At 44.3% G+C, this 16,405-nt stretch overlaps 1 protein-coding gene and 1 long non-coding RNA gene across 4 annotated transcripts; one reads left to right on the forward strand and one right to left on the reverse strand.

Moving 5' to 3' along the window:
- The first annotated feature begins 349 nt into the window (after positions 1–349).
- Positions 350–15,983, forward strand: LAYN (layilin). 3 transcript variants are annotated; one of them, XR_014542116.1, is made up of 9 exons: positions 411–601; positions 4,501–4,524; positions 6,150–6,444; positions 8,925–9,082; positions 11,275–11,316; positions 11,758–11,844; positions 12,088–12,190; positions 12,962–14,353; positions 15,590–15,983. XR_014542116.1 is itself a non-coding variant. In XM_083588918.1 (8 exons), the coding sequence occupies exons 1-8, from the start codon at positions 484–486 to the stop codon at positions 13,320–13,322; spliced, it is 1,188 nt and encodes a 395-aa protein (XP_083445044.1). In that variant the 5' UTR covers positions 427–483; the 3' UTR covers positions 13,323–13,468. The 3 variants fall into 3 exon arrangements, 1 of the variants encoding a protein (XP_083445044.1); XR_014542115.1 differs by lacking the exon at positions 4,501–4,524 and having other exon boundaries at positions 350–601; XM_083588918.1 differs by lacking the exon at positions 15,590–15,983 and having other exon boundaries at positions 427–601; positions 12,962–13,468.
- On the reverse strand, positions 3,296–8,978 carry LOC310750760. The gene is made up of 3 exons (XR_014542239.1): positions 8,900–8,978; positions 6,097–6,249; positions 3,296–4,856 (listed from the first exon to the last, which is right to left on the reverse strand). It is a non-coding gene; the product is annotated as an uncharacterized lncRNA (long non-coding RNA).
- Positions 15,984–16,405: the final 422 nt, after the last annotated feature.

Here is a 16,405-nt window from a genome sequence, read left to right on the forward strand (position 1 = left end):
TTGCTGGGGGACGGGTAGCATTATGCACGCCAGACCTGCAGCGTTTCACTTCTAAGCCAACTTTTGGATCGCTGTCTGCACGGGAACATTCCTCATGCAAAACCCACGCGGTCTAACTTCGCATTCTGTGTGTCTAATGGATGCTCCCCCCACCTCCCCAAAAACCCACAACTTCTGCAGCTTCTTCCCATGCATCAGTTTGGCACCCAGCTCCACTTTGGCTACCGAAGCATCTCTCGACCCCTCTCGGCAGGCATGTCCAGAGAGTTATGCCAGTGTCCGCGCACAGCCTCCCCACCCCACCCGCGGGGCTCTCCAGCGTCCCTCCCCTCGGCTGGCCCCTGGCCCGGAGGCGGAGCTGGCTCTGCTGCCGCCGCCGCCGCCGCCGCCGCCGCCTTGACTGCTGCCAGAAGCTCGCCCGGAGCTCGCGCTGCTGCCTTTGCGTTGCTGCTGCTGCTGCTGCCGCCAGTGCAGCCGCGCGACATGCGGCTCCGGGGACGCGGCGGAGGAGCCGCCGCGGGGAGCAACTTGCTGCTGCTGCTGTTGCTGCTGGCTGCCTTCTGCGGGGCGGCGGGCGGGCAGGGGACGCGGCTGCTCAGCGGTGAGTGCCTCCAGGGCTGGGCTGGGCTGGGCAAGCGGATGCATCAGTCCCGGTCCCGAGTTGGCTGGGGAGAGAGGCAATCGCGGGGGTCTCGGGCTGGTCCCCTCCTGTTTTGCAGCGGGTGGGGGGAAGCACCCACACCCGGGAACTGAAAGCAAGTGCAAAAGTTAAGGGGGGACGATCTGGAGCTGCGTCTCCGCTTTCTGGAATGGGGAGCGCTTTGGGCATGGGGTTGGGTACTTATCCCTGGGTTGGGGGGGGCATTAAATCATTGGAATGAGCCCCGACTGAGAAACCTGCCTATGGATGAGGAAAGTGATGCTATAACTGGGGTGGGTAGGGACAAGATTCTGTGTTGGAGAGAGAACTGTGGGTGAAAGAGCAGCTTCAGCGGTGCCCAAGGTGGGGGCTAACCCCCCCCATGGCACTTTTATTAATGCGCACATAAAAATGCTACTGCTGCTGCAACAACGAGAAGCAGGCCGGTTGTGAAGGTGCAGAGCTTTCCCCTCCCAGAAATGGAGGGTGGTGGTGGGGGGTCCTTCTGCATGAGAAAAGCGGAACCAGCGGCCGGCCAGTTTTAGAATCTGTTTCTAGAGGCAGGGAGGCAACCAAAGTATGCAGTCCTGGCTGTGTGGTTTGGCAGTCTCCATCCCATCGAAAGCCAGGGGCTATGCGCTGCCAAAGTTGTGTGCAGGACTGCGCCCAGAAAAATGTTGATGGCACCCCGGAGACGACCCAGCCTCATCTTCAGCAGCTTACTGCTTACTCTACAGCGGATTGTAAAGTAAGGACTACAGGACTAAACGAGACAGGGGTTTTCTTTCGCGGAAGGGGAGGGGGGCGATGGTAGAGCTTTCTGCAAAAAGTTGTGTGCGTTTCAACACCCAAGTGGAGCGGAGACCCTGTGTGTCTCTGCAGCGGAGAAGCTGGGATCCCTTCCAGGCTCTGCTCTGGGCTGCTAAAGCTCTGGACACAGCAGAAGTGGGGGTGCAGAATGGGGCTGCCCCAACCGGGAAGGCACTATGGCAGATGCTTTGCTGCCTTGGCATGGTGGGAGGGGGGAAGAGATGGGCTGCCAACTTCACATTCTGCAGATCTCTCTCAACCGGGCACCCTTAAATCTTAGGGAGACTTAACATGCGTCAGATGCCCAGGACCCTGGTTTCAGTTCTGGGGATCAGTGCTGGAAGTTGCTTTCACTGTATCAAGCTGGGTAGCTCAGCTGGTTATACTACGATGGTGATAATGCCAAGGTTGCAGGTTTGATCCCCGTATGGGACAGCTGCATATTCCTGCATTGCAGGGGGTTGAACTACAATGATCCTCAGGGTCCTTTCCAACTCTACAATTCTATGAAATAAGCTGGCCCCGTGGTGTCTATTTTAGCTGGTGGTCTGCTCCTGAGAATCTTTGTGAGCTGCAGGGGGTGGTGTTGTACGCTCTTCTTCATCTGCGCTCCCGTCCAAAAGCAGTGGTTAAGTTCAGTCATTTTAAACTCTGGGCAGAATAGACTTATGGGGCACCTCTTTAGATGGCATTACTTTGCTTACTTCAAAAGGTGGTTAGCCAGTCTGGCTTCAGCTGGGGCATTTCCTGATCATTCTGCTGATCTGCCCCAGCGTCCTGCCCTGATGGTGCCATTGTGCAAAATGGATATTGTTTATATGATGCTGCCTTCTAGTGAGTCAGGCTATCGGTCCATCTAGCCTATATTGTTTGCTCCGACTGGTAGCAGGTTTCCACAGTTGCAGGAAGGTGTTGTCCTTGTTTAAAACTGGCCCTGTGAACTGGAGATGCTGGTGACTGAACCTGGGACCTGCAAACCAGGCAGTGTACCACTGAGCTCCGGCCGTTCCCTTGAAGTGCCGTTGAGGAGAAATGCTTCTGAGCTCGCTTAGAATGCTTATCTATCGCTACTGAGTCACTATAGCCCCCCCCCCAAAAAAAACCTTACTACTAAAGCTGGCATAGGAAGCTGCCCTATACTGAATCTGACCATCCAGTTCAGTAATTTCTATACAGTGACTGGCAGTGGCTCTCCAGGGTCTCAGACAGAGGGCTCTCTAAGCCCTGCTGGGAGGTGCCAGGGCTTGAACTAGGGACCTGCATGCAGAGCAAATGAGCTATCGCTAAGCTACAGCCTATACCGGGCTTTAAGCTGGAGGTTTAAGAGCTCCAGTGCCATTCAGAAACCAAGACATCTTTTGGCAACAACCATAGCGGTTCCACAGGCAAGGCCAGCTAGAAATATTGTGCGGTGAGATATATATATATATTAAGAGGATGCTTAAAATACGGTTGCGATGTGAAGTGGGCAGCCCACTGCACAATATTTCTAGCTGGGCTAGAAATATATATACACATATATACACTGTGTGTATGTGTATTTCTCCTCCCCCTCCTTCTTAAGACCCTTTAAATAAACTCTTTCCGCACTCTAAGTGTGGAGACTGTCCGAAAATAAATACTGCCAAAGAATTTCCATTTGTTCTGTACTAGTCAGGCCTGCTTTGTCTGGATTTGCTTGTTCCTTCACCCCCATAGCTATAAGTGCTCCTATCTGTTCTAGGCTGCTGCAGAATCATGTAAGCAATGTAAAACAAAAACAAAATACACATCTCAGTCGTACAATAAAGCATAATAAAATTACTCAATTACCTGAACAAGTATTTGTATTTTAAAAGGTACCTGTAATGCTACAGGCATTTCCAACAATTCTTTTCTTTTGCATTAATGAGGGCCAGATACATAGCCAGTTCATATTACCATTGGGGACACACTTTATGGTTTTGGCATGTAGAATCAGCCCCACATGTGCTCCAATTTAATGTGTCTTGGAAAACTCATAAAGCAACTTCTGCCAGGGTGTTGTGTGTGTAACTGAAGGTGTGCAACTTTGTGCATGGCATGCTGTTGTCCCCCACCCCAACTGACATGTTATGATTTCACTGTGAAACTAATACGTTAATATACTGCCATGTGATTGATGGTTACCACATGTTTGCTATTCTACCACTAATTACTTTTCACATGCAAAACAACTTGCAGGCCTTAGCCTCATCAAAAACGTAGATGATACAACATTATTGTTCCCATTTTACAGAAGATAAGGGGGGGGGAGAGGGAGCTATGCAAGGCCTTGGTTACAATGGGATTCGAACTCAGGCCTCCCATCACTGTATTAAACTATGCTGCTGTTTTGCAGAACTATTTCATATTATTTGTCTGAGTCATTAATAAGGTGTTTGCTAGTGTGTTTTGCAGCAGATATGAAACACCTGACGGACAGACATGCTTTCCTAAATGTTCAGGGACTTGCTCAAAGAGCTATGATTCGCCATGGATCTCTGGTGCATATCCACTACTTGTTTTGGAGCACCCATCTGCCCTTCACACTTGTAGTTTGTGTTGCACTGAACACCAGTGTGATCTAGTCGCTGTGCAAGAAGTGAAGCAGCTCTAAGGAGGAATTTGAACTTTGGCTTCTGCATCTACCTCTTTGCACTAAAAATGCCTAACATATTGATGCAGCAGAGAAATTGGTTAGGATCTTAGCTATATTTATTAAGGGCTAATCAGACTGAAATCAACACCTTACTTAAGAACTAAGCACCTTTAGTTTCATGGAGTCATCTCTAGCATGCAGGAGAGTGAGATCACTGGTTGGACAAGTTGACTTGTAGCAGTGCCCGGCCTGCAATCAACTGCATTGCATTTCTGCCTTGGCTAAAAATAACTTCAAATTTTGCTGATAAAATGCAGGCAATTGCCAGGTTGTTGCAAAAACTTTAGCTACCTCAAAGCAGCCCACTCTTAAGGGCTGGATATTCTGCAGTCCTGGTCATTGCCAATTTTATAAGTGATGTGCTTTTTCTCTTCTTCCCATTGCCTCCCAGCTGCGGATCTGATTCTTCAGAGAGGTAACGTATTTTGTGTTTCATCAGAGATGCATGTTGGTCAGATTATCGATGGTGACTAGACTGTTGTTGCTGCGCTCAGCATTTTAACTTGTATGCAATCTGCAGTCAAGACATTGGAATCCCACGCAGTCCAATTACTGTGCTGTATTAAGATCCTTGGAATGGAGTACTGTAGACTTTTGTTTTGTACATTTAAGGACGAATAGAAACACAAGGATCTCTCTCAAAATGTGTTTTAGAAACACCACTTTGCATCGTAGGGGTTTATAACATCCTGTCCTGAAATACATGTTCCATGGTTGGCTTCGTAAAAGAGAACACTTGACTCTGCACTGGATAAATGTGGACATAAAAATACTAATTAAAATGATTTACTCAGATGTGGTCCTTGTGTTCCCTATCTTTTTATATAAAAGTCACATTGTGAAATTCACGAGGCAGAGATTGGCTGATGATATAGGTTTATAAGGAAGCAGCTTTATAAGGAGCCAGACCATCGGTTCATCTCGCTCAGTATTGTCTACATACTTTGCCGATGGCACTTCAGGGTTTCAATCAAGAGTCTTTTGCAGTCCTACCTGGAGATGCTGGGAATTGAACCTTCTGCATGAATTCTTGTCAGGGCTGTTTTCAGGAGCAGGTCCGCAATAACTCACATGGTGTCAGTGAAGTCAACTCTCTTTATTCAAAGAAACAAAACAGCTCAGGAGGCCAGGCCTAGTGAGCATTGCAACTCTCCCCAGTAGATCTTGCCCAAGTAAGGCAGTTCCAAACATCTCCCTAAGTCTCCTCCTGCCCTGAGTCATCCCCCAAATGATCTGAGACTTCAATGCCTTGTGTGTATTTGCTCCTCTCACTTCATACCTCTTCTGGTTCTGGAAGACCGGGGATGGGGGGAACTGGTCACAGGAGGAAGGAGACCCCCTGGCTTCTTCAGCAGCTAGCTTAATCTCTGCATCTTGGTCCCCTTCCTCTTCAGCCTCCTCTTCTGCCTCTGATTCTGGACTGCTCTCTGCCCCAGCCTCTTCCTGCTCACTAAACCCTGTTGCCCCTTCACTAAACCTCCTCCTCCCAGTCGGCTCCCTCTTCTCCCTCTGATCACTCAGCATCGTCTCACCACCAATCCCCAGGCTCTGAGCCTTCTTCACTTGAGGGTTCCCCAGCTGGTGCCTCCCACCCCTCAGCATCCTGCCAGACCATGACAATTCTACTATTGAGCTACAGCCTGTATGAAAAGTTCATAACACAAATTCTGAGATTGAATGAGCCTTAATATGAACTAGTTTAGTTAATATTTTTTGTGATAAGAAGCTTTCACCTAATACAAAATTTGGGTTCTTTCTGAGCACGCATACCAACAGAATTATGGCTGGCACTCATTTTTGTATCTGGCCAAAATGTGACAGCAATGCTTTCCTCAACTTAAGTCAAAGGAAATGTGGCTAGACTGGCCATAATATGCAAGTAGGTGTTCTTAATTCCACTTCATGTTAGTTTTATGAGTGCTAATGTGAGTTAATGGAGAGAAATTTCATGCAGCACAAAACTCATCGTGGGAGAACTCTTGGCTACCTTTTCCTGCTGGTTTGCTAATGGTTTTTCTTTTTCTTTTTGGTCTTTCTCAGGACATGCCATTTGCCGTGGAGGAACCCAACGCCCATGCTACAAGATCGTTTACTTACATAATGTTGTACGCAGGGTTGGCTTTAAAGAAGCTCTTCAGGCCTGTAGGAGAGATGGAGGAGACCTAGTCAGTATAGAAACACAGTCAGAACAGAAACTGATTGAGAAGATGATTGGGAGCTTTTCAGCATCAGATGGCGACTTCTGGATAGGGCTTAGGAGAGAATCAGATCCTGACAACAGCACTGAATGCCCAAACTTGTACTCTTGGTCAGATGGAAGTTTGTCCACGTTTCGGTAAGTCCACATGTTCAGAACAGGAGTTCCTTCATGAAGTTAGCAAGTCAAACAAAATTATTAAGTGTTCTGAATAGAGATTCCTACCCATTTATATATTTTTTTCAAAAAAAAAATATTGGTTTTCACAATATTATAAACAAACACATAAGACAAACAAACATAAATCATAGCCTTATTGAAAATTACACTTATTAACTTTGTTAAGTGACTTCCCCGCTTCCCCTTAGTTGAATTTCATTGCATATCCTTTAACGGTTTCCCAAATCACAATTCTTATAAAATTTAACTTAAACATTAACATCCTTAAATCTTCACTTTATGAAATTAAACATATTAATTCATCAGATTCCTACCCATTTATAAATAAGTTCTACCTTTTGAAAAAGCATTGGCGTTTCAATCCAAAGCCCCAGAGAATTTCTTTAGCCCATAATTGTGTTTTGCTTTCCTGGCTTAGGTACACCTGTGTGTCAAGGATGTCAAGAGCTCAACCTATTACAGTATTGCATAACAGGTTTCCTGGTAGGAATGGTGCTAACCCTTCCAGAGAACCTTCCCACAGCTCACAGTACCAAACTGGGACATCAGGCCCATGCTAGGAGTGCAAGCAGCTGCCACACCCTTTACTTTCTGGCATAGTTGTGGCTTTATCCTATGTGACCAACATCAACCAATAAAATTTGTGTACCAGAACATCAGTGACCAAACAGGGCCCCATCCAGATTTGTATCCTGCTGATATAACCAATAACAAGAATTATGGCAAGGAAAAAATTGCACAAATATTCTTTCTTTGGACTGTGAAAGGGGGTAAATATCACATTTGTGTATCCTCTGTTAGCACCATGCAGCATCTGGGTTCAGCCAGGGAAGGCTTATGGCTGAGACAGATCCCATGGGCTGTAGTTCAGGGGTATTATTTATGTATTGCTTCATAAAATGTATATACCATTTGATAATAAAAGACCTCAAAGTGGCTTACAGAAAGAATAAAATAATAACATTGTCAGTGAAAAAAACAGTTATTTAAAACATACAAATAATAATTAACGTCAGTAGTAAGCTTAAAACCTTGTAAACATTCTACATAACTGGATAAGTTTGTCTAAACGGATGCCAAAAATAATACAGCAAAGCTGTCTGCCTGAATGACAATCAGGTAGAGGGATAGATGATTTGGTTTGCATGAAGAAGGTCCCTGGTTTTATCCCTAGCATTTCCAGGTAGGACTCGGAACATCCCATTTGAAAAACCTTGGAGAGCCACTGCGAATCACTGTGTAGACAACACAGAGCTAGATGAACCATTGGTCTGGGGAAGGGCATAGCCCACTAGTAGAGCATCTGCTTTGCTTGCAGAAGGTCCCAGATTCAATTCCTGGCAACTCCAGGTGGAGCTCAGAGCATCCCCTGCCTGCAAACTTGGGAAGCTGCTGCCAGTCAGTGTAGACAATACTGAGCAAGATAGACTAAAAGCCTGACCAAAAGTCAGCTTCCTATTTTGCCAGCCTAAACAGGAAACCTCCATAGCACTTCCTGTTGAGGACAGCCAGTGGCTTGCCTGGGTCAGTGGAGTTCCTCCAGCACCTAGGATCTCTCTTCTGTTTAGGGAGATGCTCCAACCTGTAAACGTCCTCGGCCCAGTATACCTGAAGGAGCATCTCCACTCCCATCGTTCTGCCCGGACGCTGAGGTCCAGTGATGAGGGCCTTCTGGCGGTTCCCTCATTGCAAGAAGCAAAGCTACAGGGAACAAGGCAGAGGGCCTTCTCGGTAGTAGCCCCCGCCCTGTGGAATGCCCTCCCATCAGACGTCAAAGAGATAAACAACTACAGTGGTACCTCGGGTTACATATGCTTCAGGTTACATACACTTCAGGTTACAGACTCCACTAACCCAGAAATAGTGCTTCAGGTTAAGAACTTTGCTTCAGGATGAGAACATAAATCGTGCTCCGGCAGCAGCAGGAGGCCCCATTAGCTAAAGTGGTGCTTCAGGTTAAGAACAGACCTCCGGAACGAATTAAGTACTTAACCCGAGGTACCACTGTACCTGACATTTAGAAGACATCTGAAGGCAGCCCTGTTCAGGGAAGTTTTTAATGTGTGACATTTTAATGTACTTTTAATCTTTGTTGGAAGCCGCCCAGAGTGGCTGGGGAAACCTAGCCAGATGGGCGGGGTACAAATAAATTATTATTGTTGTTTTTGTTGTTGTTGTTGTTTAGCTCCCCTGGCTCATCATGGGGGGGGGGGCAGCTGTGCACAGAGCTATGGATTCCTGCTTCTAGCCTTGCTGTCCCTGACATCTGCCCCCTCCACATTCACGTGAATAGCTAGAGCAGCAGGTACAAAGTTAAAAGGTGCTGTAAGTGAATTTGTTTCCTTCCGTGTATTTCTCTGCTCTGCGAAATGCCCTTCATGGGGAGAACTCCTGGCAAGGAGAAACAATTCACCTGATGTTTTGCTTTGATTCCACAGAAACTGGTACGCAGACGAGCCCTCCTGTGGAAGTGAAGTCTGTGTTGTGATGTACCACCAGCCCTCAGCACCTGCAGGCGATGGGGGACCATATATGTTTCAGTGGAATGATGACAGCTGCAGCATGAAAAACAACTTCATCTGCAAATATCCCCAGGGTAACAGAGTCCATATCCTGCGATGTGCAATTCGGCCCAGGGGCTGGTCATTTGTGGTGTGGGAGACTTCTAGTAATGAAGGGTGTGGTGATCACACAGGGTCCCCGGACATTTAACAATCTATTGATCCCTGTGCCACCACTGTGATCGCTTCCCCACTGCCACCAACCAGTTACTCTCTGGTAAAACACTGGGTCCAGTCAGTTGTTAAAAGTGAACCAAAAAAACAAGTTTATTTTACAAACAGTAACAAGTTTATGGTTTATCAGATAATATTCCTGTCAGTATCCTGTCAGAAGGTATAGCCCAGTTCTTTACTGGGCTATACCTTCCTAATACCTTCTGACGGATTATCTCAACTGTTTGACTAACTCCTCTTAACAAATTCTCTCATTCTCTCACACCAGACTAGCCCAACCCACAGACTTATCTTCCCTCTCTTGTCTAACTCCAGACTGTCTTCTCAACCACTCTAACTCTAACTCCTCTTAACAAATTCTCTCTGTGCTTAAACCTTATACACAGTTAACTTTGCCCCTTGGGTTCCCATTAGTTAGTCATTTTACAGTTACTTAACCCTTTCCCTATGAACCCATATGATGTCACACACATGGGAGGGCAAACGCCACAAAGGGATACATGAATGCCTGGGAATGTGTCGTTAAATGCAATGTCTACTTGTGTTATGGAGTCTTAAGAGTTAACTTGCTTATTATGGACTTTATCTTTTGCGGTTGTGGAATGAACATCCTATGTCATTTGGCCTTAACTGAAAGAACTGGAACCAAGAATGATTAATAACATATATCTGATATATCTGTATATTGTGATGTCTTTCCAGTTTTGAAGAAATCCAGCATCCTTCCATATAGTCAGTTTTCTCAGCACTGCAATAGGCATTAAAAGGGAAATGCTACTGGGGCAGTCTCTGAACTCAATGTATATTTGGTTATTGCTTGAATGGTTATTCAATTTCTATACTGCTTAATATATTAAAAAATATCTCTAGGCAGCATACAAAAAAGAAGCAACAACAGAAAAGTTAAACAAAAATTACTAAAATTACTAAAATTCAGAGTTACTGTACATATAAAAATGTTACGTTAATACAGAGTTACTAATATATATAAATCAATATCAGGTCCCCCCCCCCTTCTGATACACCCTCCCTCTCAGGCTCAGGGTTCTCACCCAGGGTCCAAACAAACTCTCAGCTCCCCACAAAAGTCTCACAAGAAAACTAGTTCCTGGAAACAGAAGGCATCACCCTGGGCTCTCATTCTAGACTTGCTTTTTATGGGCAGGCCCAAAGTGGATGGCACTTCCTCAGGCTGCCCACAGCTGTGTGCCATTCAGCTGTACTCTCCACACTCAGTTCCAGGTACAGCAGGTTTGATGCATTTCCCAGGTGGTCCAAAGGATGGGGAAAGGCCCCCCTCCACTCACAGCTCTTTCTTCATGCTCTGTGCCCCCTTCCTCTTCCAGTTGGTTTTTTTTAACAGTTTCCAACTCAGAAGAAGATACAGTGGTACCTCGGGTTAAGTACTTAATTCATTCCAGAGGTCCGTTCTTAACCTGAAACTGTTCTTAACCTGAAGCACCACTTTAGCTTATGGGGCCTCCCACTGCCACTACGCCACCGCCACATGATTTCTGTTCTCATCCTGAAGCAAAGTTCTTAACCCGAGATACTATTTCTGGGTTAGCGGAGTCTGCAACCTGAAGCGTATGTAACCCAAGGTACCACTGTACTGTATTGTGAGGCTTAGTTCTCACAGCTTTGATGGAGTTTGCAATGTGCAGTACAATAATGTGCCTCTAGCATTCACTGGCAACATACTTAAAGATGTTGCTCATATGAACATCAAGAAACCTAGAAGGGAATCATATGGAATCATAGCTTCTTGAGATCCACCCTTAGAGAGGATGGAGGTTAAGACTTTTAAGTATCACCATTGGGCACCAAAAAAATCTGAAGGCGATGAAATGACAAGGGAAACGGGAAAATGGTTTCAGTGACAAGTTGCAAGCCGTTTCCAAAAATGGTCTCCTTAACCAAACTGCTGGGACACAATATCAAATGTGCCAAGAACTTCCATGGATAAGCCAAAACATTGGGGGAGTGGGATTACGTTTCTCCTGGTGACCAAATGCAGAAGAAAATGTATGTCTGTATGTTTCTTCCCTTGCAGAAAAGCCAACAGCTGCCTCTGAAATTAATACCTCTCAAGCAGGTAAATTTTCACATCAGTAAAAGTTGAGTGCATGGTATAGATTCTGTTCCAAATAACAGCTACAGTTCCCAGAGTGTTTTAACAGTCAACTCCTAACAACTGTCTGCAACTCCCTTAACAAACTACAGTTCCCAGGATTCTCTGGGAGAAGCTATGACTGCTTAAAGTGGCATGATACTGCTTTAAAATGTACAGTGCAATGAAGCCATTCTCCTGTAAAGTTGCATAGCTGTCAACCTTCCTTTTTTTGCGGGAAATTCCCTTATTCCAGCGCCGTTTCCCCCTGCTTCCTGCTGCTATCCCGGATTGTTAGATATCCCGTAGACTGTCCCCGGGACAGGTGAAGCTGCTGATCTCTTATTTTTGAGGCTGCTGATCCCTTATTTTCAAATCTGAAAGTTGACAGCTATGAGAGTTGTAATAGCCAGATTCCTTTCCTAGGAGCTGCAACAGAGACCTTTACACCCACATCCCCAGAAGAACCCATTCCTGAAGTTGCAACCAATAGAACTTTCAAAGAAGCTAAAGGTAAGCACTGTCATTCATTACCACAGACTGTAATACAGCATTTGATTTCCTGGAGAACAGCAGAGGTAGTTAAAACATCCTGAGACTTGTGCTAATTATATCCTCTCTTCCTGCCCCCATTGCTAAAGTTAAAATGAAAAAGGGAAAATTATGCACAGAGAACCTGGAGCATAATAACTGCATGAAAAAGTAATGCTGTTCATTTTTCCACTGACAGTTAGAGTATCTTTTCCCCCTCAACAGAGCCTGTTTGGAGCCTTGCCTACTTCTTAATCCCCAGCATTCCTGTTCTGCTTCTCCTCGTGGTCATCACAGCCATTTTCAGCTTTTGGCTTTATGCAAAGAGGCAAGTCACAATATGGGGCAAAGCATGAGGCTTTATGATACGCTGTCATAGATAGCATCTGGTCAGGAGCAAGGGGCAGTGTGAATGAATGTAGAACAAAACTGGGAGTGGGGTTGTAATGGAAGAGGAGGGATGTGAACAGACTGTAAGAAGCTCAATGAAATTACTATTACACACATCTGGAATGAAATGTTTTTGGTGGCTTTCAAGCTATTTTAAAATGCTTTAAATATGTTCATTTTTATTCTGGTTCAAATTGTATTGTTTTAAGGTGTTGATGTTTGCTGCCCTGGGCTCCTCTGGGAGGAAGGGTGGGATATAGATTTAATTAATGAATAAATATTATTTTGAGAAGTGGGCATGTTAAGTTAACAAATGTGCGCATACATAAACATCTGCTGCTATCACTTTTAGGTGTCCATCCTGTTGCTAGCTTGTATGCGCTTCCAGGGTAAAATTCTACTTTTGGATAAAAGAAGTTAATTTCTTGCCTGCAGTTATGAGTACCTTTCTTTTCCCTGCTACTGCTAAGTTCAGATTGGATTGTGCCACTACATACTAAAACAAAGCTGACCATACCTGAATTATTCTCTTCCTTTATTTGGCCACAGACTCTGTGTGTGTGTGTGTGTGTGTGTGTGTGTGTGTGTGTGTGTGTGTACACACACTTTCTCTGCACTAACACCACTAGATTAGTTTCTTAGTAAGTGTTTTGTGGTCCAGTGGAAGATAAAGGGAAGCTAATACCTTTTTATTTATTTTCCTTCTAAGGAGACGGGAGCAAACGGAGATGAATGCAAAGGAACAGGATACCTGGCTGTCCCCCAAGAGACAGAACAGCCCCAGTTTGGAGATATACAATGTAATCAGAAAACAGTCAGAAACAGATCTCGCTCGGACCAGACCAGACATTAAGAACTCTTCTTTCCGGGCCCGTCCTGGAGAAGATACTCCTGATGACCTCTCTGGGGACTATGACAATATGGCTGTCAACACCTCAGAGAGCGGCTTTGTGACTTTGGCCAGCACTGAAAGTGGATTTGTCACCAATGACATATACGAACTGTGCAATGACCGAGTGGGGCGAAGCAAAGAATCAGCCTGGGTAGAAAATGAGATCTATGGCTATTAATGAAGACAGTGCTTTGGATATTGAGCTAAGTGGACACCGGAACTAGCTCTGGCATACAGGGACGCGCACCTTGTAGGCAAAGGAATGTGATTTCTGCATTTGGCAGTGTTTGCGTTTTTACGATAAAGGTTTTCCTTTTTCTGAAAGTGGAATGTGAGGGAATTTATATATGTAGAGCTCTTACTCAGCTAAGGAAAATGGCCTTGTGCAATCTTGCTTCCACTCCTTGACAGACAGACATCATTCCCTAATAATCTACAGTTTGACAGTATTTCTGTCTTGTGACAACATGCACTTAAATCAAAACTCCTGTCTTTTAAGCTAATTGCCTAAGCCCAGATGGAGCTTGTGAGTTATTCAGTGATGGTTTTTCCAGCTCCAGGCTAAAAATACTACAGGTGTCACAGGTGACCATCAGTACCTAGTTTTCACCAGCTGCCTAGTATGCATCTTTTTTCATCCTGAAAGCCATCAGTTTTCCAGCAAGGAGGGGGCTGTTCCTCTATTGTGCTTTGCTCTTATCCACCCAGCCTACTTTTGCAACAACTGATTAGCTTTCTTATACCCAAGGCCTCCCAACACAGGACATGGACATCAAATGACATCAAAAACCAACAAAGCAATATGTTTCGGATGTTGGATGTAACACGTTAAGCAAAAAGACTCATTCTAAGAACCTAAATATAAAGAACTTGCAGTATCTGTGCAGGCAATGCGTTCACCATAGGAATGGCTACAATCCCTAACCCCTCTTTTTGGAAAGATTGCTAAAGCAAAAATTTATAGACACATCTGCATCTGTAGAGCCAAGAATGCATTTTTATGCTGCTGTACAATAGACCTCTGTGCCAGGTTTGCTCATATGCCTTGAGGGAAAGATTAAACACTGGTCACTTAATTTTGGAGGAAATAGGTGACCAGCTACTGTTACGTTATTACCTCTTTTATGCTTTCTGCTGCCGGCAAGGGTGTTGAAGACCAGCACAGCTGCACTCCTAGAAGTCCTGATGCAGATGAGATTACTGTGCAAGGTTAGTGAATGTAATGGGGAGTAGAAAAATACCACCAGTCTGAAACACATAATAACACATTCTGTATAAATCTGTTATGATAGATGCCAATGCATCAGTGCACATTTGAGAGGCTAGTAGTGACACCTGGAGATCTGTGGTTGGATATCCTAATGGTTTTGTGTTGTTGTTTTTTTTAGGAAGGGGGAGGGATTCAGATCAGGGTGGTGGCACTGGGAGATGAAGACTTAACCCTTCCCCTGCCACTATTTTCTTAATCCAAATTTGCCCACCCCAACAGCTGCTATTTTCCTCCCAGGAGCAAACATACTTGTATCCATTTCAAACTAATATGGAATGTCCCCTCCCCAACATTAGGGTTTTTGTTGTTGTTCATACTGCTGCAAATCTCAGGACTCCCCCAAACTTTGTGCCAGGATTATGCCATTTGGCTACATCAGTGCAGACTCTTCCACCTGAAGAGTTGAAATAGGACTTAAGGTAAAATCTTATAGTGCCTCTGAACATTAATTCTATATAGCCAACTTCAGTAATGGGCATTTTTAGACCTTTCTGATGAATTTGATTAATCCCATTTTAAGGCCCTTTTTAAAAAAAGTCTAACTCAGTGGACATCACTAGATATTATGGCAGCAAATCTAGTGAAGTTAGCAATTATGTATTATGCAAAGCAGCACTTTCTCTTTTCAGTCCTGAACTGACAGCTAATCAGTTTAATAATTAGATGACCCTGAGTTCTAGTATAATGGAAGAGACAGAAGAACTGCTGTGCCCACTTTCTCTGCTACATGGGTGATTAATGTCATGTACGATTTGAGCCTGATAGCATTAACTCTTATATTCTACCCAGCCTTGTGAATGTCCACAAAAAGTACCAAAGCACACAAAAAATTGCTAGCTCACCTATCCATGCATGCAACATGATTTGGCCAAGGCACATTTTTGAACCCATTCATATCCATGGGAGGATGCTTATCCCATTTATATACTTTTGCATAGAAATCAATAGACCGGTGTGTGGCTATTTACAAGTCTGGTTTATCTGTTACATATTTATAAATTTGTTGAATGCACAATTGCAATGTAAGCGTGACATGAACTTGACAAGAACTTCCAAATGCAATTTTTGTGTGTGCAGAATGTGATTTCCTGAGCAGGGAAGATAGAAAGTAAGTCTCTGCATGCCTTTAGCCTCTTTTTCATATTACTATTTCTTGTTCCTTTTGTGTTTTACAGTACAATTTTGAAAAGATTTTTTAAGTCTAGCAACAGGACATACACAAGTGATGGAAATAACTAAAGGCAAATCTTCATGAGCAACAGTCTTCTGGAAGCAGCATCTAATCCTGTTTTTCTACCACCGGTCCTAAGACAGAGGGAAACAAACGAAATTCCTCCTTTGTCATCGGATATCAAATACATTATACTTTGATTTTGATTTTTTTTAAAAAAAACATCGATCCTTAAGTGGAATTTTTAAACTTTGACCTCTAAATGAGCCAAGACTGACAAGACTTCCTCCAGTGTCAAGAAAGGGCCTGATATCTGTTTTTGGAAGCACAATACTAAATGAGGGACTGAAGAAGATGTTGGTTTCAGGAAATGTAATAAAGTTCCCTGAGATCCTTTCCTCCATGTTTCAGTGAGTTTCTGCCTCAGGTGATGAGAGACCCACACTGGAAAAAGTAAAAAAGTGACTGGGGCTATGTTTGTACAGTGGTGTCAAAAGTAGTCTTATTGAATTCCATGCTGTAATTTCTGGAAATGTCCAAACCAAACAATCAATGCATTATTTGTTGACATGTTTAGTTGAGGCCTGCAGTTTTTAACCTGAGTGCTACAACTTCTCCGGTTTTCTGCTCCAAGGAAGAAGCTGTGAATTGGAATAAGACCGGGAAAATTTTTGTTTCGTTTTGTTTTGTTATTTGACATGTGACAGGAAAGATACTTAGTAATAGCAGCATTCTGTTATCATGCACTGAGTGGAACAGTGTTACCATATGGGACCACAAATGTTTTTTTATTATATTGTAAGGTGATAAGAGATTTTGT

Source organism: Podarcis filfolensis (genome assembly GCF_964270895.1).
Source record: "Podarcis filfolensis genome assembly, chromosome: 15".
Taxonomy (NCBI): Eukaryota; Metazoa; Chordata; class Lepidosauria; order Squamata; family Lacertidae; genus Podarcis; species Podarcis filfolensis.